The sequence below is a fragment of the Pelobates fuscus genome, chromosome 7 (assembly GCF_036172605.1).
Source record: "Pelobates fuscus isolate aPelFus1 chromosome 7, aPelFus1.pri, whole genome shotgun sequence".
NCBI lineage: Eukaryota > Metazoa > Chordata > Amphibia > Anura > Pelobatidae > Pelobates > Pelobates fuscus.
The window spans coordinates 26,815,105-26,841,100 of record NC_086323.1 but is presented as its reverse complement, the minus strand read 5'-3'; the positions used below and the strand labels follow the sequence as shown (position 1 = coordinate 26,841,100).

Genomic DNA, 25,996 nt, shown 5'->3' with positions numbered 1-25,996 from the left:
GCGAGAGTTAACTCTAGCCCCGCATGCTAGAGTTCACTCTCCACTGGACCACCAGGGATGGCACATGGCAGCAAGGATCCCCCATCCCTATATAAGGTAGGGAGGGGGGATATTTACTAATCTGCCCCCACCTCCACAATTCCTCCAAACATACAGCCCGCACGCTCACACACACAGTACACTAACCGCACCCTCACAAACACACACAGCACCTTTACAAACACACAACACCCTCACACACAGCACACTAACAGCACCCTCACAAACACACACAAACAGCACCCTAACAAATAAACGACACCCACACACATCACACAAACGGCACCATCACACGCACACGCACACATCACACAAACAGCACCCTCTCACACACAGCACCCTCACACAGCACAGTAACAGGACCCTAACAAACACACACACACACAAACACCCTCACCCACATAGCACACTACCAGCACCCTCACACCACCCTCACACAGCACACGAGCAGCACACACATACACAGCAGTGTATGTGTGTGTGTATGTATATATATATATATATATATATATATATATATTACATATATACACATGCGCCGTGTGTTTGTGCTTTAGGGTGCACACCCTAATGCAATAGGCTGCGCACGCCTATGTGTGCCCCCCCTAAGTTTGAATCCCGGAGACGCCACTGGTTGTCCCTATATATACTCCCCTCTTTCTGAGAGTCATTCCTTGTTGTGGTTTATTCTAGACTGAGAGTGGGCACTGAGTAATTGTTTTCTCGTTTCTGACCCAGCTTTATATAAGTATTCTGATTTTCTATATCCTGGACCCGGCTTGTTATATGGTATTCTGAGTACCTCTGGCATCCTTGATCTTGACTTTCTATTGACTTTGTATGATCGCCTATCTTGGGCACACGTTAAGCCCGGTCACTCTAAGGTCCACTATACGTATCTCCCTCTGTCTATTTACATTTTGGTCACTTTTCCCCTATATTCTGTGCGAAGAGGTTACCCTATCCTGAAAAAATGTACGTATGTTTTTCATCACTAAGGCGGCTCTCCAAGTTTGAGGGATCTTTATCTGTATGCATTATATATTCAAAAAAATTAAAATAAAAAAGTAAATAAAATCAAACTGTAATGGCAGAGATTAATAGGCTGAACTTAGAAGCAGCAGAGAACTCCTCACAGACCAAACACATTTCTCCTTTTAGACAGACCAGAAAGAGCCTCCACAAATTAAGAGACTCAATACTGATGTCTGACTATTGTTCCACAAACCCCCTCGAGATCCGAAATTCTGCTCCACCCACTCTATAAGCTGATATTAGCCATATCGTGTCTGCCATCATTAACTCCATTCACAGTCCTGTGCAAAGGAAGACATGGTATGGGGATTTTCATGGAGGTATATATATAGAGTGGACGCATTCTTTTAGACAACTAGTCTTGACGTCAGAAAATATAGTTTTTATGAAAGACAGGAGGTGAGTATTATGCATTTAACTTTCCTTACAGAACTCCAGCAGCGAAGACATTTACAATAAAGTCTTAACAGGTAACAGAAAAAAAACTATCAATAACGGAAATGGAACACTCGATAGCCAATCAGCATCCAACATAGACTATACGCTGAATGACGGAACAATAAAGAATGATGGTGGTGAGCTAAAATGATGGATAATACTCGCCTCCTGTGTCTAACGCCTTAAGGACGGAGGCTCTTGTACACCGTCTGATCAAAACAAAACCTGGAATTTGTGCCATATGTCTGTTCAACCATAATTCATCTCTTTCATATTAAAATGCACCCACACTTATTATATGACATTTTGTTCAGGAGAAACATGTCTTTCATTTCACATCAAATATTCATATATGAAACATAACAATATGAAAGAAATCTAAAAAAGAAGAAAGAAAAAAAAAAGGGTGAAAAAATAATAATTTATTTTAGTTCTGGGTGGCATTTTAACTGTGAATGTCATAATACTGTTAGCTTTTACTGCAATAAAATACACCAAATGGGAGCGTTCCCAGTGTGGGAAGGTCGGCAATCAGGTAATCAGGGAGGACGACAGGGACGTGCTATGCTGCCCGACAGCGTTTAGAGGCACCTCCTTATGAACAACACAGCACGCCTGCCGTACCCATGATTCGTTTAATTGGAGGACCAGACTAACATCCCACATGTGTTAATATATAGGGCATGGAGAGTGTTTAAAGTCTGCAGAATAAAGGATGTTTGCCTACAAGAAAAGAATCAATGGGATCGTGATTTGCTGATACAGCTGTGCGATAAACATTAATAGAGTGGTAAGGTTTACCCGAATCAAAAGAGAAGGATAAAAAAATTAAGAACACTAGCTCAATCAGAATGTACAGGATCCACAACCTGTCTCATGCACCTATCAAGCCAAATTGTCCAGGCTGGTCCGTAATTTGCATGGGTACATGGTGCCCATGCTTCTGATAGAAAGATTCTCGTTAAATTTGAGAGCTCTCTATGAGATTCGTGTGATCTAAAATAAGTGTTACTATCAGAGGTAGCTGAGGGTACCAAGGTTGTGATGACCAAAGAGGAGTCACTAACACTTGGGTGGGTTTCTGGACTATTGTTTTAGGAAGAACTCTTGATATCATTGCAAATGGGGGAAAGGCATAGTTAACTCTGTCTTCACCACCAAATTAGTTTTGCTCTTCTATTTGGAGTAAGAGCGTTCTCGTCTGAATATGAAGACCATTGCGTAGATGCTCCCCTTTTAATTTTTGGAGGGCATGGTAGTTCAGAGGGGCTGGAAAAATCACTTGAATGGAAGCCGATAATAGCCCTGTGATCCTAGCTGGAGATCTGATGGAGATAAACGGTTTGTTTAGAACTGATCTGATCTCTTTGCAAATCATCTTCAGTTTCCTTGATAGAAGACTGAGAGTAGCCAAATTGGAATAAAAAAAAAATCCCAGAAACTCTACCTCCTAAAACGGTGTTAAAATTGATTATTATTTTTTTGAAGTTGTTAACGAAACCAAAACTTGTGGAAAGATTTAACACTCATTGAAAATGAAATTGAAGTGTATCTAGTCCATGTGACATAATGAGAATGTTGTCTAAATAGATTATCATTCTCACTCCCCTTCTGTGAAGAAGGGACACTACAGGTTTGTGCACCTTGGTAAAATACCAAAAAGATAAACCTAAAAGAAAAGATTTGTTGAGTTTTAAAAGGCCTTTGAGATAATACATTTCCTCTATTTTGAAATGTTGGTATTTGACACAATTTTTTAACCCCTTAAGGACCGCGGAAGTACTAGGTATGACAAACAACAGTCCTTAAGTACCTCAAACGTACCTAGTACGTCCACGGCAAATATGAGCGCTGAAAGTGATCGTGATCGCTTCCAGCCGCTCTAAGGGTATTGCAGCAATGCCTCCATGTCGAGGCATCCTGCAATAACTCTCCTGACCGCCGGGCTGCCGAGTGATCGCTCCCCAGGAGGCACCCGGCAGTGTAGCAGAGTATCAGAAGCCATTGGGCAGGTGTCGGATGCTCTGCCTGTGTGCTGAGTGCATATCAAGTATAAAGTATAAAGAAAGGGGGGGTAGTTGACAATTTTCAATGGTGGGGTGATAATGCTAATGATAATTTAATTTAATGAGAATTGAAACAATTTAATGTGGTGGATGGCTACCAAGCACTGGCCAGAACCACAGGATTAACAATTGTGCCGCTCTGAGTTTTAACAATTTGCTCACTGAATGCTAGTGCGGCAAATAGTCTAGATTTTCTAAAATCCTGATTTGAAGCCATCGGGATCAGATTTGTGGCAGGGTTCGTTCAGGGACCGTATTGAAAAATCCGGACATTGCTGAATAGTATGAAATAATTTCTGATTTTGCAGTCTGACTGGCCCCGTAGCAGCCATCATTAAGACACCCCTATAATTTTACTGGGATCTGTTTTACAAGGGCTACAAACGGAGAAACAATTTGCATTAAATTAAAAGAATGCAATCTCTGACAAAAGCTAAGATGGAGAGATTTTCATAATCATAAATTTTGCCTAAATGTTTGCAATTGGTTTTACAATTAGGGAACAAACCTCATTGTCTCTTTATCCATAGAGATAGATAGATAGATAGATAGATAGATAGATAGAATGATGGATAGATAGATAGATAGAATGATGGATAGAGAGATAGATAGATAGATAGATAGATAGATAGAATGATGGATAGAGAGATAGATAGATAGATAGATAGAATGATGGATAGATAGATAGATAGATAGATAGATAGATAGAATGATGGATAGATAGATAGTATGCATGGTGTTAATACTCATTATACATAATATAAAACTGTGTATAATATGTCTGTGTGTCTGTCTGTCTGTCTGTCTGTCAAGGTGGTGAGGACATGTGATCCATTGTGACTGCTCACTGTGACATCATCGTGACATCATGTAACATCACACATGATGCTCACAGTTTGCAGCAGTCACTAGACACGGCTTGGACAGTAGACACTGCTTAGCTGTTGTGGTGATCGAATTGCTAGCGATGGCAAATAGAAATGTTTTCCCGTGGATTCAGCGTTTGCGCTTTCGAAATGTAAGTAAATGACTTTTTTTTCTTTAAGGTTCCAATTAACCAAACGATTAACTGGGTGCTGTAACATGTTAACTCCAAGGTTGTGGGTGGATCCATATTTATAATTACTAATATGTATCACTAGATGGGTAGTAATAGGGGTATTTATAATTACTAATATGTATCACCGGATGGGTAGTAATAGGGGTATTTATAATTACTAATATGTATCACCGGATGGGTAGTAATAGGGGTATTTATAATTACTAATATGTATCACTAGATGGGTAGTAATAGGGGTATTTATAATTACTAATATGTATCACCGGATGGGTAGTAATAGGGGTATTTATAATTACTAATATGTATCGCTAGATGGGCAGTAATAGGGGTATTTATAATTACTAACATGTATCACTAGATGGGTAGTAATAGGGGTATTTATAATTACTAATATGTATCACTAGATGGGTAGTAATCCCCATATACTCGCCATTTCAGGGCGCCAGACGCAAAAAATCTGATGATGTTGAGCAGAAAGGAGAGGACCTTCCGGGTATGTTAAAACATTGTGTGTGTGGTTGTTCTCTCTCTCTCTCTCTCTGAAAAATGTGGGCTTTAACCCGCAGGACAGCATGGTATGCCCAGCAGATTGCACTCCCCCCAGCTCCCCATACTCACGTTCCAAGTCCAACTAACCCAATCCTGCTTGGCCATGTGATATATATATATATATATATTTTTTAATATATATATTTTTTTTCATTTATTTAATTCTACGTGTATATGTATGTATTATTTTTTTACATAATAATGTGATTTTATTAATTATAATTTGTGGAACCTGCCTGACGACTCGGGCAGAAAGTTCAGAGAATCTAATTAGCAATCCCTATATTTAACCCTGTAACTTTCCAAAACACCATAAAACCTGGACATGGGGGGCTACTTTTATACTCGCGAGACTTCGCTGAACACAACTTTGAGTGTTTTTAAAACAGTAAAACGTATAATGATGATATCACCAGTGAAAGTGTAGTCCTTGTGTGAAGAATGCAAAAGAAAATGGGAACACTAAGTTTGGTCAGAGTTTGTGACTAAGTGGCTACTAAAAAAGATTTGAATACCCTGGGTTGTCTACTGTTGCAACTGGTATGCCATAATGGGGGTAATACTCATTCCTGGGCTTTTTGTAAACTGTATATCAACTTGAAAAAACTGAAGCTATGAAAAATAAATTAACTTAGAAATAAATTAAATCAAGTTTAATAAATAACATTTACTGAACAGCTAATACGCTTTCTATAAACAAAAGAACACAGATCCAAAGTGACCACTCAGTCTATTCGGCCAAGGTAATTTGAAAGGATTCACATCCTCTGCCTTCGAGCCTTCATTTCTGCAAATTGATTGATTACTTCATCAAAGCTAATCTTCTTTGCATATTCATGCTCAATTGAAAGTATGGCCAGAATCTTGAATTTGGCAGAGATTCACAAAAATCCCATTTAACAATGAACTCCAGGAACTGCAATACCGTCCATTTCTTTGCTTCTTCAACACTGATCTTGGCAGCTTCCAAATGCCTCCGAAGACGTTCTTTTTCCATAAAGATGTCTTCATTAGAGAATTCGTCAAAAATCTCAAGTCAATTTTGGAGTATAATTTTTAATATCTTTCTCTGTTGCAACAACCAGAGAGTTTGGCTGAATAACAGCAAACATTGAAAGGATTTTTTCAATTACCTTAGAACGAATGTCCAACTCGTGATGAAAACGATCAAGGCACTCAAACATAGCCCTTTTCATTTCCTCTGGTAATGTGAGACCAGCGTCCTTTGCCTTCTCTCCTGGCATTGTTTTCCGGAGCTTTACTCTCCCTCTTCTTTCCATAGAAATCTCCATTTCTACAAACGTAGTAGTTGCATAACAGATGGCCTTCTCCACAATTTCACTGGGCTGATCTGCAAGAAACGCTTTCAAACCTTGTAGTTTCACAATGCCCTTTTCAAGAGTGAGTCCCACTGTTTGCAAATACTTCTGTGTGATATTAACTTCTTCTAGAACTTCACACCAGAAAGAAAGGTAACACAAAAAAGAAAATCACATACGGCAGACAGCAACATCTGAGCCAATCCCCCTGTGTCCACATTTTCTTGGGGATTACACAGTTTTTCAAGGGATGAAGTCCGTTTTTCAAAGTTTGACGTCACTGGCTTCACAGCATTATAATGGGCGCTCCATCTTGTTTGGGAAAGTGTTTTCACTGTCACACCTAAATTCTCCATCAGCAGGTCCCAACGATTTGTAGAAACCGAAAAAAAGGAATACACTCTCTCCAATGTTCCATAAAAGGTCACACAGGAATTAACACTTCCAAATGAGTGCACCCCACAGAGGTTCAGAGAATGGTTTGCAAGTGGCATAAACAAAGCCTTGGGAGTAATCTCTTTTATTTTTGCCTGAAGACCACCATGAATCCCTGCCATAGTTGCAGCATTATCATATCCTTGACCACGGCAAAGACTTATGTCTTTGACATGGTCTCTCTATGACCACGAAAAGGAAGATTCTGGTGAGCCAGAAACAAAGTTACATCCATGAGGCGATGCAAAATATCCCTCCATTTCCTTTTCTCTCTGTCCACTGTTGTTTGATGGACATGATAAAGGCATTTTTGTGGCTTCAATCCTGCTCCCAAGGTCTTCCATTTCTCCAAGAATGTAAGATGCTGCTCAGAAGCCTCGTGATCAGACACCTTTGGGTTCAGCTTCCACCACAATTGAAACCCAGTAACAAAGATGGATGCCCCTGTTACTTTGTCATCAACAGCAAAAAGTCTGCAGCAAAAAGTACACCATCCACGTTCTAAGAATTTTTTCGCCATTAGGCAGAGCCTTATAGAACCATGCAGTGGTCAGCTGTCGACTCTTCCCTTTTGATTTCTCTCCTCGCCTTTCAACAGGACTGAATGGCCCATCTCTATTTTCGAAAGGTTCACTTCCCCTCTTAATAAGGTCCACTCTTAAAACATCTGGAACTGGAACTGGCCAAGCAGTAACATCAGAATAAACTGATAGTCAAACAGTCTCCTCTTCATCATCATCATCATCATCATCAGAGTCTTGCTGATGCAGGCTTCTGCTGGCATCTCATTCATCTACATCACTTTCACTGCTTGAAGATAAAATGGTCTTCTCCAATTCTTGCGCTTTCACATATGAAGCTTCTTGAGAAGATACTTCAGGCATTTCACCTCTGGATTCACCAGACTGAATGTCTTCAGCACTTTCTCCTACTGCGGTAGATGTTGAAGGTGCAACATATTTAAAAATTAATCCAGACATCGCCTCGGCTGACTTTTCTCTTGCCGTCTTAATTTTCATTGCTGAGACCCGCTTGGTCGATTTTTTGGTTCTAGGGTTGGTTAGTGCGATATCTGTCTTATATTTCCCATCTTGGTATACCATTTGTAAAAGTATTTAAAATTGAGTATGTCCAGTATTTTTTAGTAGTCACAAACCGTGGGCAAAGTTAGTGTTCACATTTATTTATTTTTGCATTTTGCATTCTCACAAAAACTGCACTTTCACTGATTTCAAAATTACACATTTTACTGTTTTCAAAACACTCATATTTGTGTTCAGCGATGTCCCACGAGTACAGCAGTATAATACATAAATGATAAATCATATATCTTTATTATTTAGTTCTAATTAAGTTTTATATTTCATTATTATTTTGAGAGTTGAGGGTCTGCCTGACAACCCAGGCGAGTTCCCCGCAACACTCCTCCCCTCCCCCTGCTCCTCCATACCGGCCAGTGCAGTATAGTGCGGCCTGGCCACAAATGCGGCCGCAAAGGCGCCGCGGCGCGCACTATAAGAATTGATGGGGGGTGACTCATGACACTGGCAGTCATGGCACCCCCCTAGTGAGTGCCCCCCCACCCCTCCTTTAGTACGCCACTGGGTGCACTTAATATGAAATAAGTTAATTATGATTGAACAGACATATAGTCATATTCCAGGTTTTGTTTTGATTTTGCTTTTATCAGAAATTGCACAATTGCCGCTGTTCTTAAAGGGTTAAATGACCAGATTAGACAATATTTTTTTTAAAGACTAGTTAGACTAACATTCTATATATAACAATATCGGAAGTACATCTGTGTTCAAAGATACATTCACACAATTGCCTCCATCCTTAACGGGTTAAAAGACGTCGGTCAAGGCAGGGAATAATATTATGTTGTAGCTCTAATTATCTGAAAGACAAAAGCAGGGAAAGGGGAACTTCTGGCACCCAAACATTTGAGAGCACATGTGATGATACATAAAGTGTCTGTTTGAAGAAACGTCTATGTATCAAAAGATCAGTTGCCATTTTGCCTTGTTTGTATTGTGTAGTATTTCTTTTTATTTATTCTTATTTTATTTTTGTTACAATCTTTATTTTGAGTCATTCTTTTATCAATGGCAGTTAAACATATGTGTATCGATGAATTGTTCAGTAGTCGGAACACAGTGCAGTCGGTGTAGTCTTTCTAACCTTGATTGAAAAATATTGTCTGTCAACACTGTGATTTGACAATTTTCTTATTATTTATAGAGCGTCCAAAGACTCCGAACTCTCCTAAAAATGGCAAGTCGCCAATTGATCTGGACTCTCCTAAACGTCATATCATATCGGCAGTTAACGGTGAATCACCAAGACACATCCCTAAACCTGTAGCTCAGCCGGATTTTGATAAAGTTAGGGAGCAGATTAAAAACGACATAAGAAAAGAACTTAAAATTACAGAAGGAGCCAGAAACATTGGGAAGTTAACATCCAAGAAAAAATATCTGGCAAATGTCAACAACTTTCTCAAAACATCACAAAAGAAATTAGACGAGCTTTACAATAAGCTTCAAGAACGCAATGCACATATTGTTGTGCCAGGAACTGAAGGTACATTCCGACACTTTGTGTTTCCTTGTAATGAGTGTGTGCATGTGCTTGTTTATTGTAGCTTGTTTACAGTTTATTGAAGCTTTTACATTTATAGGAAATCACCAGGATTTGCAGCTTCTACAGTGAGCTACGTTCACATGGGAAATCTCTCTCCCAATCCTGGCGATTGCATTATTCCCTGTGAGAGTCGTTTATCGGTGTTTATGAAAACACAGAGTTACAATGTGGTTTATAGCATGACCCCATTTATGTTGTTACTGGATGTAATAATGGCGATCTCACTGACATCTCACTGACGTGTTACTGCCTTTTTTGTTTATTAAGTGAAACTGTCTGTTGACATTTCTAAATTCTGCATTTCTTTTCTTGTTGCTAATTTCCATGATGTCCAGAGATCTCAGCTGCTCCTAAAGGTGACACCAGCTCCCAGGCAGATAACGCGAAGCTGACTGCTTTGCAGAAACAGCTAGACATTGAGCTGAAGGTGAAACATGGAGCAGAGATTATGGTCAAAGCATATTCAGATGGGCGTTCCAAAGTAAGTTAGTTACATTTAATTTGATCTAAAAGAGACAGAACATATTTTATTTAGGAGAGGTGGTGAAAACACATGGTACCTTTTACAATGCATGCGTTTTATTTCAACCCAATGGCATTTTGTCTGATTTAAGCCAATAGTAGGCTACTAATAGTTTTTTCCTGGAATCAAGAGAGGCTATACAAACTTTCCAAGCCAACACGTCTTCATACATCTCACTCAATTATCTATCTGACTATTCTTATTGCTGTTACAGAATGTCAAACATCTTGCTGCTGCCCAGAAAATACTACAAGACAGCGAGAAAAAAATAGACAGTTTGCGCAAGTTAATTCTGGAAGAAAAGTCTATTATTAAAGGTAAAGGTTAAGTGACATCATGTGTAGTTTAAATGAAGATTGATGGGTAACAAATAAAACTGGTCAAAAATGGTTTGACTTCTTATAATGGGGTCCAGGGGACGCCTGGCACCATAACCACTACTGCAAGATATAACTCTCTTACAGGAAGATATGATAGGGAGGTATGTATCCCATAGACCTCTACACTCCAAGGATTTGTAAAGGAAATGTAGAGCTGCGTGTCCTCTTAGAAGTAGGAGCAAAGGCAGTAATGGAGCTATACCAACACGCAGATACATTTTATATTATTTATAAAACATATACCTTGACATCTATTATTGCAATAGTCTCCTACGAGAGGGAAATTTCAAATGTGTCCAGGATTGCATATGCATTCGCTAAGCATTGTGGGACATCACATTCTGTTTGTTGCCAGGCAGATGGAGCATGCACATCAATTCTAACAGCCAGGGAGCTATACAGTATATAGACATTATAATGTATATATCCACCGAACATTTATTGTGTCCCCTCCAATACTGACATTATTAGTTTATACATATACGAGGTATATGTCATATTATGAGTTTACATATAAAAATTATAAGAGTATGAATAACAAATTGATTATTTTATAAAATTAAATATCAGAAAGATCTACGATTGGAGATTGTGTTTATTGTTTTATTCTCTGTTGGATTGAGGTTAAAATAATTGGAGTATCATTGATCACTGAAAATACTTACATTATGTTACTTACAGAAGAAACATCGTTACCAGTTCCGGAGACGGACATTAAAACCAGTGCTCCCTCGTTATTGGTGACGGACACACAGGAGCCAGAGTCGGCTGGGTATTCACTTTATATCTTTCTCATCAATGCTGTTAGAACCTGAATCCCTACCAATTTCCAGTACCATTTATATATAAGTCTGTCATATGCCTACTGCTGTCTACACATTTCTTAGCATGCGTATCAGTCACAGATACATTTTATAATGCTGTCTACATGTTGCATGCTTGTGCCAAGTTGCCAGATCTCATTATCTTTGCAGGACTCCTGTGAATTCTGCATTCTGCCAGGTATGGTGCTTTGGATGTAACACAGAAAGCACAGAATGTAGAATTCTATACGGTGCAAAAATACAGAAATCTGCAACCCTAGTAACAAGTATTCTTGGCGTGACCTTTAAATAACGTACTGTAAACAGCAGCATTAAAAATACTTGTTTTCCTGGCACTATAGCTTCCACCTTTGTCAAGGCCCCCTCCCGCATTATTCAATGCTTCCCTATGGGGAAAATCTGACGCTGGAGATCCTCATACAGAGTGTGAGGACGTCCAGCATCCGATAACGGACTAAAAGTCGGTTTCAATTCCGGAAGTCCCTCTAGTGGCTGTCTGGTAGAGGAGCAGCCACTAGAGGAAAAACTGCAATAAATAGAGAAAAACCATTAGAAAAACTGTAATAATTACCATCTCAGGGTTCAGGGTGATGGGAGTTTGCAGCTAGACCACTTCAATGAGCTGAAGTGTTCTGGGTGCCTACAGTGTCCCTTTAATGTCTAAAATATAATGACTATATAGATATGATAATCTGCCATCATATTTTAATGATACAACCATATAAACTGTTTTCTTTTTCCTTCTGATAGCGATATTCTAACATGTGATATGAAACCAATTATCCAACCGGATGTGGAACTTGACTTAGAGGTGCCTCCTGCTCCAAGTCAATCCTTTCTACATAGTGATCCGAGTCGGTTTTCATTCCATATGGAGATCCCGGATATACCGGATCAGGTAAAGATGTGCTGGCTTTATTTTGGTTGTTCTTTATCTCTAAACACTCCATGTAGAATAACCATTACAGCTCAGTGCAGTAGTTATAGTGCACAGAGTCTGTGGCTACTAACCTACGTTTTTGTCAAACCATTTGGGAGTATTTTGACAAAACACTGGACTTTCTCTGGCATAAAGTGATGGCCTCCTTGGCCACAGTAATTATGTGGAATTCAAATTTTAGCGCTATAAATGTTGTCTATCCAACCTTCACAGCTGTGAGGGGTGGGGGTTTAGCCAGGAGCGATCAGCCATAAAATTGGATTTTGATCCAGAAAAGTTAATTCCTCGCTATCAGTATGGCTAAGGGGGGTGGGAGGGATATCTAGGTTCTTGGAAGAATCTAATTGGTTTGACATTAAACCAGGGATAGCGCCAGGACACTCTGGGCAATAGAACCACTACAGCAAGCTAGAATGTTACGGTGCTTACAATGACCTTTTAATCATTATTTTCCCACATTCAATGATTCTCTCTTCACTCCCAGCAAACTTAGCTTCCTTTAGTATTCACTATCCTTTTATTGTGTCTGACTTTCTTTTCTAGGATTCTGGAGATATCCATGAACGTAGCATTAATAACAGATACATCATGACACCAGATGTAATGAGTCAGCCTAATTGTTCCAGTCTGGATAATAGCGTCCCTAAACATTCTGTGGACCTACCGCATGACCAGTTACCTGCTTTGTGGATTCAAGATCAGCTTCTTCTCAAATTGCAGGACATACAACATTGCTCTGTGCAATCTGGGAAAGTAAGTTTAAGGGGGAATCCCAGTTCTTGTTCGATATAACAGATGGCTTAAATGCAGGATAGCACAACACAATCAATACCATCAGGTTGTATAAAATTGGTATTGATACAGAAATGTTAATTCCTCACTATTGGTATGGCAGAGGAGCTGGGAGGTATCCAGGTACTTGGAAGAGTCTAATTGGTTTGACATTAAACCAGGGATAACGCATGGACACTCTGGCCAATAAACCAGGGATAATGCATGGACACTCTGGGCAATAAACCAGGGATAACGCATGGACACTCTGGGCAATAAACCAGGGATAATGCATGGACACTCTGGGCAATAAACCAGGGATAACGCATGGACACTCTGGGCAATAAACCAGGGATAATGCATGGACACTCTGGGCAATAAACCAGGGATAACGCATGGACACTCTGGGCAATAAACCAGGGATAATGCACGGACACTCTGGGCAATAAACCAGGGATAACGCATGGACACTCTGGGCAATAAACCAGGGATAATGCATGGACACTCTGGGCAATAAACCAGGGATAACGCATGGATACTCTGGGCAATAAACCAGGGATAACGCATGGACACTCCGGGCAATAAACCAGGGATAATGCATGGACACTCTGGGCAATAAACCAGGGATAACGCATGGACACTCTGGGCAATAAACCAGGGATAACGCATGGACACTCTGGCCAATAAACCAGGAATAACGCATGGACACTTTGGGCAATAAACCAGGGATAATGCATGGACACCCTGGGCAATAAACCAGGGATAATGCATGGACACTCTGGGCAATAAACCAGGGATAACGCATGGACACTCTGGGCAATAAACCAGGGATAAGGGGGGCGGGGCCGGGCCGCCGAGCTAAGCGGTCGCAGGACAGCTCGGCTCCGGCAAACAGAGTCCCAAACAGCTTACTAACTGAGACTTTTTGCGAGAAATACTGGCGACTTACTGCGACCCTCGATGTAATCGGGCTGCCTGAGCCGGGGAGAGGCTTGCTCCCGAAGTTCTAGTCCCTCGGAGGATGGGGCCTGCTACAACTGACGGGACCCATGCTGGCGGTGAGTGAAGCGGACAGCCGCCGCAACGCTATCCTGCCCGACGGGGCCCGACACGCGTTGACAGCCTGCCGGCCTGGTCCTGTTCCCCCCCCACTGGACCGGGGGGGTGATCCCGGTCCAAGCTAAGCTAAGCTAAACCAAGCCAGACCAAACGGCCATCCGAGACGCCACCGACATGCAGCCTGAGACCCGCGCGCAAGATGGCGGAGACCATGTGCGCAGAACATGTAACCTTGAACACAGGTCTGCCGGCAGCCATCGCTTACCCGGGCACACGGGGTTATACCAAGCTAAGACTCACACGCCCGGAGAAACACTTGGCATATGCTACACGCCACTAACCTCACCTGTGGACTCCGCTGCCGAGAGGCCCGCACACCCTTCTTCTGAGCCTGGCGCTCACGGGGAGGAATCCCCCCCCCCCACAGCCTGCCATACACCCAGGGAGAAGCTTGGGTCCCGGCAGAACCCTGGGCCCACGGACTTGTTGATGGGTCCAATGGCGAAAGGCGCGAGCGCCTACACAGGCCTCAGGCCGAAGACAAGCGGCCCTCGGACGCAGAGGAGCCACTGCAGGAAATAGGATGCTGTGACACCCGCCCACGGCGACCGCCAAAGGAACAGAGGCCCTGACCATGCCTATCACTTTATCTGTCTTCGCTCTGAAACACCAGCGATTATCCACCTGTACCAGCTGATCAGTACTTACATACTTAGAAGACCATCATATCAGACCCGCTCCTATATCCCTCTCGAAAGTGCAGACCCAGACGACCACTGAGTCGGGGGCAAGAGGCCGCAAGCCTGCACACCATCCCGGGACAAGGGAGTCACTCTCATTAATACCCGTTCTGCGGAGAGGTACAGAAGCCAGCCACAGACACGCACCGCAAGCACACCTGCAGACTGGCACCGAAACCCTGCATGCCGGGAACCACCATGGGTTGAAGGGGACTGGCTTATGGACTCACGACACCTTTTATTTTTTACCCTTCACCGTAAGGACTCTCTTCGGTCCACGCACTGGTTAGTCAAGTTGCCGGTATTGTAGGGGACACTGCTTGGAAGCTTGATACCACTCATGTCTCCTTCCTTACTGTATGGTACTTTATTTTATTTTTTATGCACAGGTCTTTAACTTAAATGCAACTTTATCGTTTTAATTTTACTCTGTCTCCAGCTGCCTGGCGTGGGCGGCCCCTGCTTGGTGGTTGCTCGGAGGGCATAATACCAGATATTCATATACTGTCACTTCTTGTAGCAGAACAAGCATGATTGGATAAGCATACGATTATAAGCTACTGCCATGTTATATTTGTAAAGCATAAGCTATGACTCCTCTGACTGGTACCTGCCTTGCCTTACTTGATGTTTCGTTTATGGCATTTCATACTGTTATTTTAAATAATACAACCTTATTGTTTTACTAATTAGCTATGTGCCTCAGTTTTGCATAACTTACTGTCACCCTCTAACGACCTATCGGGACGGGCACTACTGCTAACTGTAACACGCTTTTGTTAACACTAAAAAAGAAAAAAATGAAGCATCCCCTACCATGAAATGTAACTGTTTAAGCTACCGCTGTATTCACCATTTAATGTAACCAGATATTGCATTTCCCTCTTTCTGTTTTGTACCCCACCTGATATGCTTCAATAAAAGAAAGATTAACAAAAAAAATAAACCAGGGATAATGCATGGACACTCTGGGCAATAAACCAGGGATAACGCATGGATACTCTGGGCAATAAACCAGGGATAACGCATGGACACTCCGGGCAATAAACCAGGGATAACGCATGGACACTCTGGGCAATAAACCAGGGATAACGCATGGATACTCTGGGCAATAAACCAGGGATAATGCATGGACACTCCGGGCAATAAACCAGGGATAACGCATGGACACTCTGGGCAATAAACCAGGGATAACGCATGGACACTCCGGGCAATAAACCAGGGATAACGCATGGACACTCTGGGCAATAAACCAGGGATAACGCATGGACACTCCGGACAATAAACCAGGGATAACGCACGGACACTCTGGGCAATAAACCAGGGATAACGCATGGATACTCTGGGCAATAAACCAGGGATAACGCATGGACACTCTGGGCAATAAACCAGGGATAACGCATGGACACTCTGAGCAATAAACCAGGGATAATGCATGGACACTCTGGGCAATAAACCAGGGATAACGCATGGACACTCTGGGCAATAAACCAGGGATAACGCATGGAAACTCTGGGCGAGCTAGAATTGTTATGGTGCTTACAGTTCCCATTTAATAATTATTTTCCCACATTCACTGCTTCTCGCTTCACTCACAGCAAACCTAGCTTCCTTTAGTTTTCTCTACCATTTCATTATTTATAACTTTCTTTTATAGGATTCTGAAGATAACCATGAAGGTAGCATTAATAACAGATACATCATGACACCAGATGTAATGAGTCAGCCTAATTGTTCCAGTCTGGATAAAAGCGTCCCTAAACATTCTATGGACCTACCGCATGACCACTTACCTGCTATGTGGATTCAAGATCAGCTTCTTCTCAAATTGCAGGACTTCCAGCATCGTTCTGTGCAATCTGTGAAAGTAAGTTTAAGGTGGAATTCCAGTTCTTGTTCGATATAACAGATGTCTTAAATGCAGGACAGCACAACACAATAAATGCCATCCAGGTTGCATAAAATTGGTATTGATACAGAAATGTAAAAAAGCATGGCTGAGGAGGGGGGAGGTATCCAGGTACTTGGAAGAGTCTAACTGGTTTGACATTAAACCGGGAATAGCACCAGGACACTCTAGGCCAGGAGTCGGTAACCTATGGCACGTGTTCCATGCAAGGCACTCAAGGCTGCCAGAGTAAAACAGGCTCTGGCCTATCAGTTGTCAGCTTTATTTTCACTACGCCGTGCTTCCTTTTTTCTATTGATCAATATGTTTGAGACTCAATCGGACAAGCCCCCATACCAAGGTCAGCTTTCTAGTGGAGATTATGACTGATATCCCTTTATAACAGCAGAGAGGTATGTGGCCTTCATTGTTTTCATCATGCATAGTCTCTACTCCCTTGTCAATTTTAGATAAATACACATTTAAAAAAATCTAAAGAATAATATAAAAATGATAGAAAGGATCTAACGTATGCATTAATTTCAGTTTTATTGTTTCCAAGGTGCCACGTGTTTGCATTTCTTGATCATTTGAGTTGCTGGGTTTAGTAAATAAATCAGACGTATGGTTTATCAAAGGAAAACAATGACTTCCCGGGACTTTTAATATTATATTTACTTATCCCTATATTTAACATGTGTTTGTGAGATGTGAACAATAAAATTAAATGTAGAGATTCACACCTCTTATCCTGTAACTGGACACCTCCATCTTTTTTTTTTTTTTTTCAATTCTTTATTTTTGAGTGCAGAGTTAAGTATACGTTTCAGCATTTTTACATGGTTTTAACGAGAGGTCGACAGTGTTTCGCTTAGCATAGTCATGATGTGCTGCACTTTTTTTTTTTTAACAAGAATAATATCAAACAGTTTAAAACAGGATTTATCACATATTGACACCTCCATCTTAGCTCCCTGTCAATCATTGTTATAAGCTCCGCCTTTTGCACCTGACTGTCAGCACAGGGAGAGCATGCAGAGAGGAGGAGAAATGAAACAATGTTTCTATATCTCCTCTTCATTTGCATTGTGTGCCCTGGCTGTGCCAGAGAAAAGAAAAAGAAAACAGAGCATTCCATGAAAAAAGGTTAACACATTTCTTTATATTCAATGGCACCTATTCCAGAGAAGTGACAATAAAACCCCACATTTATTGTGCCTGACTTTCTTTTCTAGGATTCTGGAGGCAGCTATGGACGTAGCAGTGATAGCATATGCATCATGACACCAGATGGAATGAGCGAGCCTAATTGTTCCAGTCTAGATAATAGTGTTTCTGAAAAATCTGAGGACCTACCACAAGAACACTTACCTGCTGTGTGTGCTCAGGATAGTCTTCCCCTGAGAATGCAGGACTTCCAGCTTTGCTCTGTGCTGGGTAAAGGGCAGTTTGGGAAAGTACGTTTATGGTGGAATTCCAGCTCTAGTTCGATATAACAGATGTCTTAAATTCAGGACAGCACAACACTTTATTCTTTAATTTCAGGTTCTGCTGGCCGAGCACAAGGAAACAACCAAGGTGTACGCCTTGAAATTCATAAAGAAAGTCAAGTTAGAATTACCACATCATTTCAACAAGTCAGTGAATGCAGTAATGAATATCTTGTGTTTAGGAGAAGGACAATGTCCTGTTTCTGTCATTTATTTTGACATTTGGTTTTGGAGTTAAAGAAAATCAACTTTTAACTTTTCTTTTCCTTTCCAGCCTTCTGAGTGAGAAGCGGATATTCCAGACAGTGAGCAATAGGCGGCACCCATTCCTTGTTAACTTGTGTGGGTGTTTCCACACTCGAGATCACGCCTGCTTCGTTATGGAGTATGCAGCCGGGGGCGACCTTCTCTCATGCCTTGATAACAACAACGGCCCATTTCCAGAACCCAGAGCAGTGTGAGTATAAGCAGCATTGTGTTCATATATCGAGATCTCACCCAATGTTCTACAGATGGTGGCTTGGGCTGAGCTTCACATTCCATCACATCTTCTCACATTAATAATGAATCCTGGGATATCACACTGGGTTTAAATTCTGTGTTCATTTAGTTTAAAAGAGGTTAATTTACAGAAGGAGATAAATAAAATAAAACAAAGCGTGGAAACAATGCCCATTAAATTAAAACTGTAACAATATCATAAAAACAGAATTTCATTTTTTGTGGGAGGGGCTTAAATTAATTCACTCCCCTATAGAAGGGACACCCCTTACTTGACTCATATCGCTTGAGGTCAGCATCAGAATGACCCTCCCTCCCACCCACGCCTCATTTCAACACTTTCTCTTTTCTTTCCATTTACTTTACTTTCTTACTCCTTGGTGGGCCCTCTTTATTTATAGGCCTACCGTATCGTCGGTCTCGGCACACCACAACCGACTTGCTCCCTTTATACTATCCTACGCTTATGCTGGATCCTTACTCCATATACGGCTATTTGCCCCTGACACAAGTAATGAAATATAATGGAGAACGATAAAGATGCCAGCACAGGTTTTAGAAAAGCGTATAAACATGATTAGTCATTAACAAACACCTTCTGTACTGACAATGACTTCAAATTGTATAAACTGATGTATATTCCATGAGCTGCTGTATATCTGCTTGCTGTTATGTGTCCAGTGCTGGATCAGTGCAGTTACTTCTGGCCAGATCCACCGCTGTCTGCACCAACCATGGCTAACGATTCTGGAAGTATCGGCCTTGGTGAATGGAACCGGCTGTAAGTGATAAACGACCAATCACCATTGTATCAGCTCATAAATAACAACCCACCAGCAGTGAAAGACAAGGAGGGAACCTGGGAATTAATGGAATATGTCAGAATACAGAGGGACTTAGAAAATATGGGATAAAACCATTAAATAGCACATACATCTTGTAGAAATCAATGGATTTATTTATTCCCTCTCTCCCCCCCAGGTTCTATTCTGCATGTGTCGTCCTTGGACTTCAGTATTTACACGAACAAAATATCATCCACAGGTAAGTTTATGGAAACAAACTACACATGGGGTGCCGGTGATATTTGTATTATTTATGTCACCCGGTCTGTTTAACCCAGTTAGTTTATCTAGATGAAGTTATTCATTTTAACCAATTAAAAAGCCTGAGCATTGAAAGCTATCCTGAATGCTTCTAGTGTTATGTAAAATTAATAAAACTTTCTTTTCTACATTTTAATCTAGGGATCTGAAGGTTGAAAATATTGTTCTGGACGAGAAGGGATTTGCAAAGATTACTGACTACGGTCTGTCTGTAGAAGGTAACTAAAATGTTCTAAACTAATTTCAGATTTAAAAAAAAAAAAGGTCACACTTACTGAGTTTAAAATCAGAGTTATCTTTAATTTAAACAGCCATTTAACATATAATAGGATGTCTATAAAATGTGTACTTTATTCCAAAATAAACCCAAAGGAACGTTCCCCGATTTTTCCAATTTAAATTATGTTGTGAATCAGGAAAAATAGACTGGGCTACTGCTTTGGTCCCTCAGAAAAATAGATTTTTTTTAAAGATTTCAACAAGCTCAGCAAATGCTATTCAATATTATTTTTATAGAAAGATGTGATTCGATACAGAAACATATTACCAGTCATCAGCCATGAGTTAACCCATTAGCATGTTTAATTAAGAATAAAAAGACAGTTTAGGCACCACAACATCTTAATCTGAATTAAATTGTAATGGTGCCATGAGGCCCCTGGGTGCATTTGTACCTCAAGGTGTTCAGCTGTTCTCAGAAAGTTCGTTTAACCCCTTGGAAGTAAGAGTGTGCCTGGCGCCTGCTGGCACAATAACAACTTCATTTAGATGAAGAGTTGTTACGGTGCTCAGACTGTTCCTTTAAAGTCTTTGTGACTGAAGTGTAGTGTAAGTGTATAGAGTACCTAAACCCAGCCCGAATGCGGCCACTGCAATAATGGCAATTTTCACTTTTTAATGGTATAAATCCAGATTCGGAGGGAAATTCTATGAGCAGTTGTGGCAGCAAAACACCGAACTGGAAGTCATCTTGAAATGTAAATTGCTAAAACTGAACATCTATCCTCAGCTAATATACAATTCTATTTTCTCTATTTCTAAGGAGTCGGATACGGAGATAGACTCATCGGCCTTTGTGGAACTCCTAATTATATGGCTCCTGAAATGGCCAAGCGCATGGCATATACAAGATCTGTGGACTGGTGGAGCTTCGGAGTGGTTATTTACGTAATGCTAACTAGATACGTAAGAACAATCTTTCATTAAGAATTTACAGACAGATTTCTGATTAGAAAATATAAAGAGATTCTGCCAAGTATTTGCTTTTAACATAACACCATTCTTTATAGAAAACGATGCTCTATTTTTTTTCTATTACTTTTTTTGGGCCTCCCCTCCAATAATTTCACTCTCCCACCCCACCCCATCCCATCCCATCCCACCCCAAAAGAGACCCCCCATAATTCCTCTGCCAATGAATTAACTCCTCCCTTTCAGACACAGACCCCACACTCCCTGACAGTTATTTTTCCACTCATTTATCACACGTTTACCTGGCATTTAACTATGTGAGTCCATCCTCATCCAAATCACATCTCACATTCTCCTTCCCATAATAGATCCCCACATAGCTACATTCCCAATTCGTGTCAATACCATGTAAATTACCCCTGACTATTGATTCCCACGAAAAACATTTGGCTGCCAAACACCCCCCACTCTGTGATTTATTTCCCAGAGAGTGAAAAAAATCTCTTACCAATGACTTATCCCCGCCTTCTGCTCCGGCCCATGTCCAGTAGCTCAGTGGCTGGCGTTGTGTCCGTACATAGTGTGTAACCCTCTGTATACGGCTTCTTTGCAAATACCGAAATACGGTGAGAAGATGCTCAGTATTTCTGACCCTAATAAACATCCCACATAGTTACTTATTGAAGTCTTTCGTATTCCAATTTTTTTCTCTCCTTACAAAAATAATAAAAGCCATCATAACCCAATATAACTGTACAAAATAATACTAGATTACAATTAAAAAAGTAAATAAATAAAAACACTAGGAGAAAATTAATTAGAATATAGATCTTCCAGTCCTTTGTCTGACAGCTCAAAAATAGCGATTCCATGCTGACGTGAAAATTGTTCAGTGTTTTTGAAAATTCCAGCCAATCACTGAGCTTCGCCAGACGCATTTCACTCCCCTGCAGTACACCCGGTGATGTATATAATGACAGTTTATAGTTCTCCTGCACATATTATACTTTCATACACTCACACAACACATTGTGTCATCTGTACTACTAGCATTATAAAAACCCTAAAGTATTCATTCATTGCTCAACTGTCTACTTCTGAATTTTACAACTTTTTAAAACTTAACCTGTGTTTTTTTAAATTTATTTTTTCTCTAGTTACCCTTTGAAGGCCGTGATGTTGAGACGTTATATGCTAATATTGCCAAACGTAAACTGAAAATACCAGCGTCATTGTCTAGTAAAGCCACTTCAATACTAAGTAGGGTAAGTCACCATGCAAATTTAATATAGCATACGACCCGCGCTCAGAATGTCTATTCGCCATTGATGAGTGGTGATTCAACCCTAGAAACCTGAGTTGGGATGGGGGAATTCTATAAACTTCTGTAGCATGTGTAGAATAGAATGGAGTTCCGGGTGATCTGTGGCACATGGAATGTATCCGTTTTTTTTATTTTATGTGTTCCCAATAGCTCTTTTATTGGCCATGCAAATTTCTCAATACTATATACACCTTGAATTGGATGTATCTAGCTGTGTGTGTTAATGCAGGTAAAGAAACATTAATTATTACAGAGTTTTAGAACAAAACACGGCATATCTGCTCTCTCATTCTATGATACCCATAATCCTGCATTATTACCCGCTAGTGGCTTGTATGTAAGCATGCAGGTAGTTGCCGCGTGGCAGATGCAGAGCCCGGTCTCCGGTGGGCATAATGCCAGGGTTTTTGATTTTGCAAAGAGGAGAGACATCATGGCTGAAGGAGCCAAGTCTGGAAACTAGAGTTAGATACATTTTATATCTGATATTTTAACCTCAGATTTGCAGACTGACTTTTGAATTCACTCCCCCTCTGTAGTAAAAAAAAAAAAACCTATTTAAAAAAATTCCTTTTACAGTTACTGAGTAAAAACCATGTGAAGCGTCTGGGATCCAGCGAGAGAGATGCAGAGGACGTGAAAGACCATCCTTTTTTTCAAGTAAGTCCCCATGTTTTCTTTGTTTTGTCTTCTCACTTAAAGTGGTTTTGTCACAAAAAAATTGTGAGACTTTCGGCAAGAAAAAATCTTTGTATGATATTCATATTAGCGGCTTTGAAATTTTACTGAAATTCAAACAAGGCAATACTGTGTCTTACGGTCAAGTCCAAGATTGGCAAAGAAGTTTCTCTTGTTAAGTTCTGTCAATTCCCAGATCCCAAGTAAGGTTGTTCCCATTGATGGAGTTTGTAAATTATGGCAGAGCAACTTTAAAGTAGAATTGTCATTTAGGAAGGAAGCTAAATAAACATTCTAAGTAATAAAATGTATCTTTGAAAACAGATGTATTTCCCATATTTAATGTTAGTCTCACTAGTCTTTAAAAAAAACAACTCCCTCCATCCTGGTGATTTAAAACAAAACACTTCAAAAACCATAACCACTGCAGCCATTTGTAAAAGCTTTGGCAGCTTACCTGGGGTCCGCTGGGCTCTGGTCGCAGGTTGACTCAGTGGCTGAGAGTGTTACCTGAGCACTCTCAGCCAATGAGTGCCTCCATGCACTGCAAGGCTAGCTCACTGCAGGGAGGTTAGGGGCTGGAAAGGAGGAGGAAACCAGCGGACTCCAGGTAAGTTGTCACATCATTCACAAACAGTTTGACTACTTACACTAGTAGGGTGCCACAGAGTTCCTGTCACCATAACTACTACACCAAGATATAGTGGTTATGATGCTTGGACTATTCCTTTAAGTTAGTCTGAAGATCGGTTTTGAGAATCCAATTGGGATCTGTACAAAATGTAGCCTTTTGGGCATATTAGCTGTTATTTTGTATTGTATATAGTTATTTTACTGGCTTTTACGTGATGCTCATTATCTTACACATTCCTTTCCAGCATATAGATTGGAACGCATTGTTATTACAAAATGTGACACCTCCATTTGTGCCAACCATCAACGGAGCCGAAGACGTCAGCAACTTTGATGCAATATTCACCTCGGAAGCGCCTATTATAACTCCACCAGTAAGACGAAGAGTTCCACCGTTATTAGAGAAGCAGACATTTGAGGATTTTTGTTGGAGGGCAGATTGGAGTTAGTCTTGGTTGTGATCCACAATAAGAATTACTGGAAGGAGAATTAACATTAATATTTTTTATCCAACGAAAATATTTATTGAACACTAAAGTAAGAATTGCAACTAAATTTCAAATTTAAGGTGAAAATAGACAAAAAAGAAACATCCTCTAAGTCAGCTATACTTTCAGTTTGACTACTTTGGCCTTAAATTAAAAAAATCACTTTGATTATTTTTTGCAAGTAACCCTCCAAATTGTTGAATTGTGATTAAACATGTATTATTATTATTATTATTATTATTATTTATGTACAAATAAAATATTACATAAAAAATATGTAAATTAACACGTGTATCTTTGTGTAGTGGAAGCAGGAGGAATGGTGCCAGGCTTGGGATCCCGACGTATTCCATCCAGATTATTATTATTATTATTATTATTATTTTAACTATTTAGTTTAGCAGTTGGCAAGCAAGCACTGGCCACCTGCCACACGATTAATCCTTGGTGTCCTTGGTGTCTGGTTTCACCAGAATTTAGTTCCATAACCAAAATTTAGGCCTTACCAAGCCAGCCCACTGCAGAACGTTGAAGGCCCCAACTAAAATGTTACTCTGTGGGAACGGGCTGATGAATTCCAGGAGCCAGGACAAAATCTTTATTCACCATGGCGGCCTGCGACTTTTCGAATCCCTGCTCTATAACTGCAACAACTTAATCTGACCAAAAGTAAGGTCATGAAAGAGACATATTCTACATACGGTGAATAAAAGCCCTTGTTGCTTGCAAATGTCAATGCATCAATAGCTGAAACAGAACAAAGATGGCTTTGTCGACCTAAGTATGGGACACCCATGTTGCTCTTGATAATTCTACATTCAGGGAAACATAAATAAAACGACTGCCTGACAGATAAATGGGCGTCTAGTCTAATAATTATGGAAGCACCTGTGAAGAAAGTGCAGAGCATAGATCTAATAGGGATTATTCACTATAACAAGTAAGACTGGACAAGGGAATTGCAATTTTTAGCCTGAAATATCCATCATGGCATTTGTAGATCTATAAAAGCTGGAGTCTGTCTTTCAGTCACCCTCGTCCTAAAGAGTGCGCCATCTTTGGAGAGGACCAGTGAAAATTATCAATCTAAACCTCTCTAAATAAAAAGATATCCAGCTTAATGGGCCCCCGCTGACACCGAACGGCATGGGCCCCCCTGACACCGACACGGCATGGGGTCCCGTTATACATGCTTACCAGGAGGGCTCCTGAAGGGTATGGTCCCTTCTCCTAGTGTACTAATACTGTGTGCCTTTCAGTACCTCGTGAAACTGTTTAACGGCTACTTATTGTTTGGGGTGCAAGGGCACTCCTGGCACCATAATCACAAAAGTGGGCTCTAGTGGTTATGGTGTTAAGACTTCAAAAAAGCAAACTTTCAGTGCCATGGTGATTTACTAGCTGCGACAGCAAACGTTAGCAGCTTTTGGCACATCGCAGGCACTTTCAGAGGGGAGAGACAACCCACCACTTTAAGGGGAATTTTCAATTAGGGGAAATACAAAACAAGGAAACAAACAAACAAAAATAGACTCCTCCAAGATCTTTCCCTGTTGGATACAGGTTGTATTCTCTGTATATGTGTGTGCTACCCCCTTTTTGATCTATACTCCTACTTCTTTGACGCTGTATAGATTTGTTTGTTTTTTTGTATATCGTATTGGTGTAAGTGAGGTACACTTTGGGGTGTTAGCATTATTTTCTGGTCTCTCTGGGGTTCTATACAGTACAAGTTTTGTTATATTTTGTTTATTGTTCCTCACTTGTTACTGTATTGTATACCCATATGGCATCTAATAATGTCTATCATGAAATGCGACAGGAACGCAATAAAAGAATTAACGCATTGTTCCACCAACAAACTATTCCAATA

The 25,996-nt window shown here is 40.6% G+C and overlaps 1 protein-coding gene across 1 annotated transcript; it reads left to right on the top strand.

Annotated features, from left to right (window-relative positions):
* Nucleotides 1-4,545: 4,545 nt before the first annotated feature.
* Nucleotides 4,546-24,324, top strand: LOC134569119 (serine/threonine-protein kinase N2-like). Its single transcript, XM_063428022.1, has 18 exons — nt 4,546-4,596; nt 5,077-5,131; nt 9,186-9,527; nt 9,923-10,068; nt 10,325-10,427; nt 11,172-11,262; nt 12,065-12,212; nt 12,798-13,007; nt 16,482-16,691; nt 17,948-18,169; nt 18,258-18,349; nt 18,477-18,659; nt 19,685-19,747; nt 19,951-20,027; nt 20,852-20,994; nt 22,158-22,265; nt 22,904-22,984; nt 23,881-24,324. Exons 1-18 carry the CDS (start codon nt 4,546-4,548, stop codon nt 24,082-24,084), a joined length of 2,529 nt encoding a protein of 842 aa, XP_063284092.1. The 3' UTR covers nt 24,085-24,324.
* Nucleotides 24,325-25,996: the final 1,672 nt, after the last annotated feature.

Bases quoted from the DNA above. Each gene is read 5' to 3' on its own strand.
- LOC134569119 (XM_063428022.1), top strand. From the start codon at position 4,546: ATGGCAAATAGAAATGTTTTCCCGTGGATTCAGCGTTTGCGCTTTCGA. The intron at 5,132-9,185 runs GTATGTTAAAAC...TATTATTTATAG, and splicing joins GAAAGGAGAGGACCTTCCGG to AGCGTCCAAAGACTCCGAAC. The intron at 22,985-23,880 runs GTAAGTCCCCAT...ATTCCTTTCCAG, and splicing joins AAGACCATCCTTTTTTTCAA to CATATAGATTGGAACGCATT.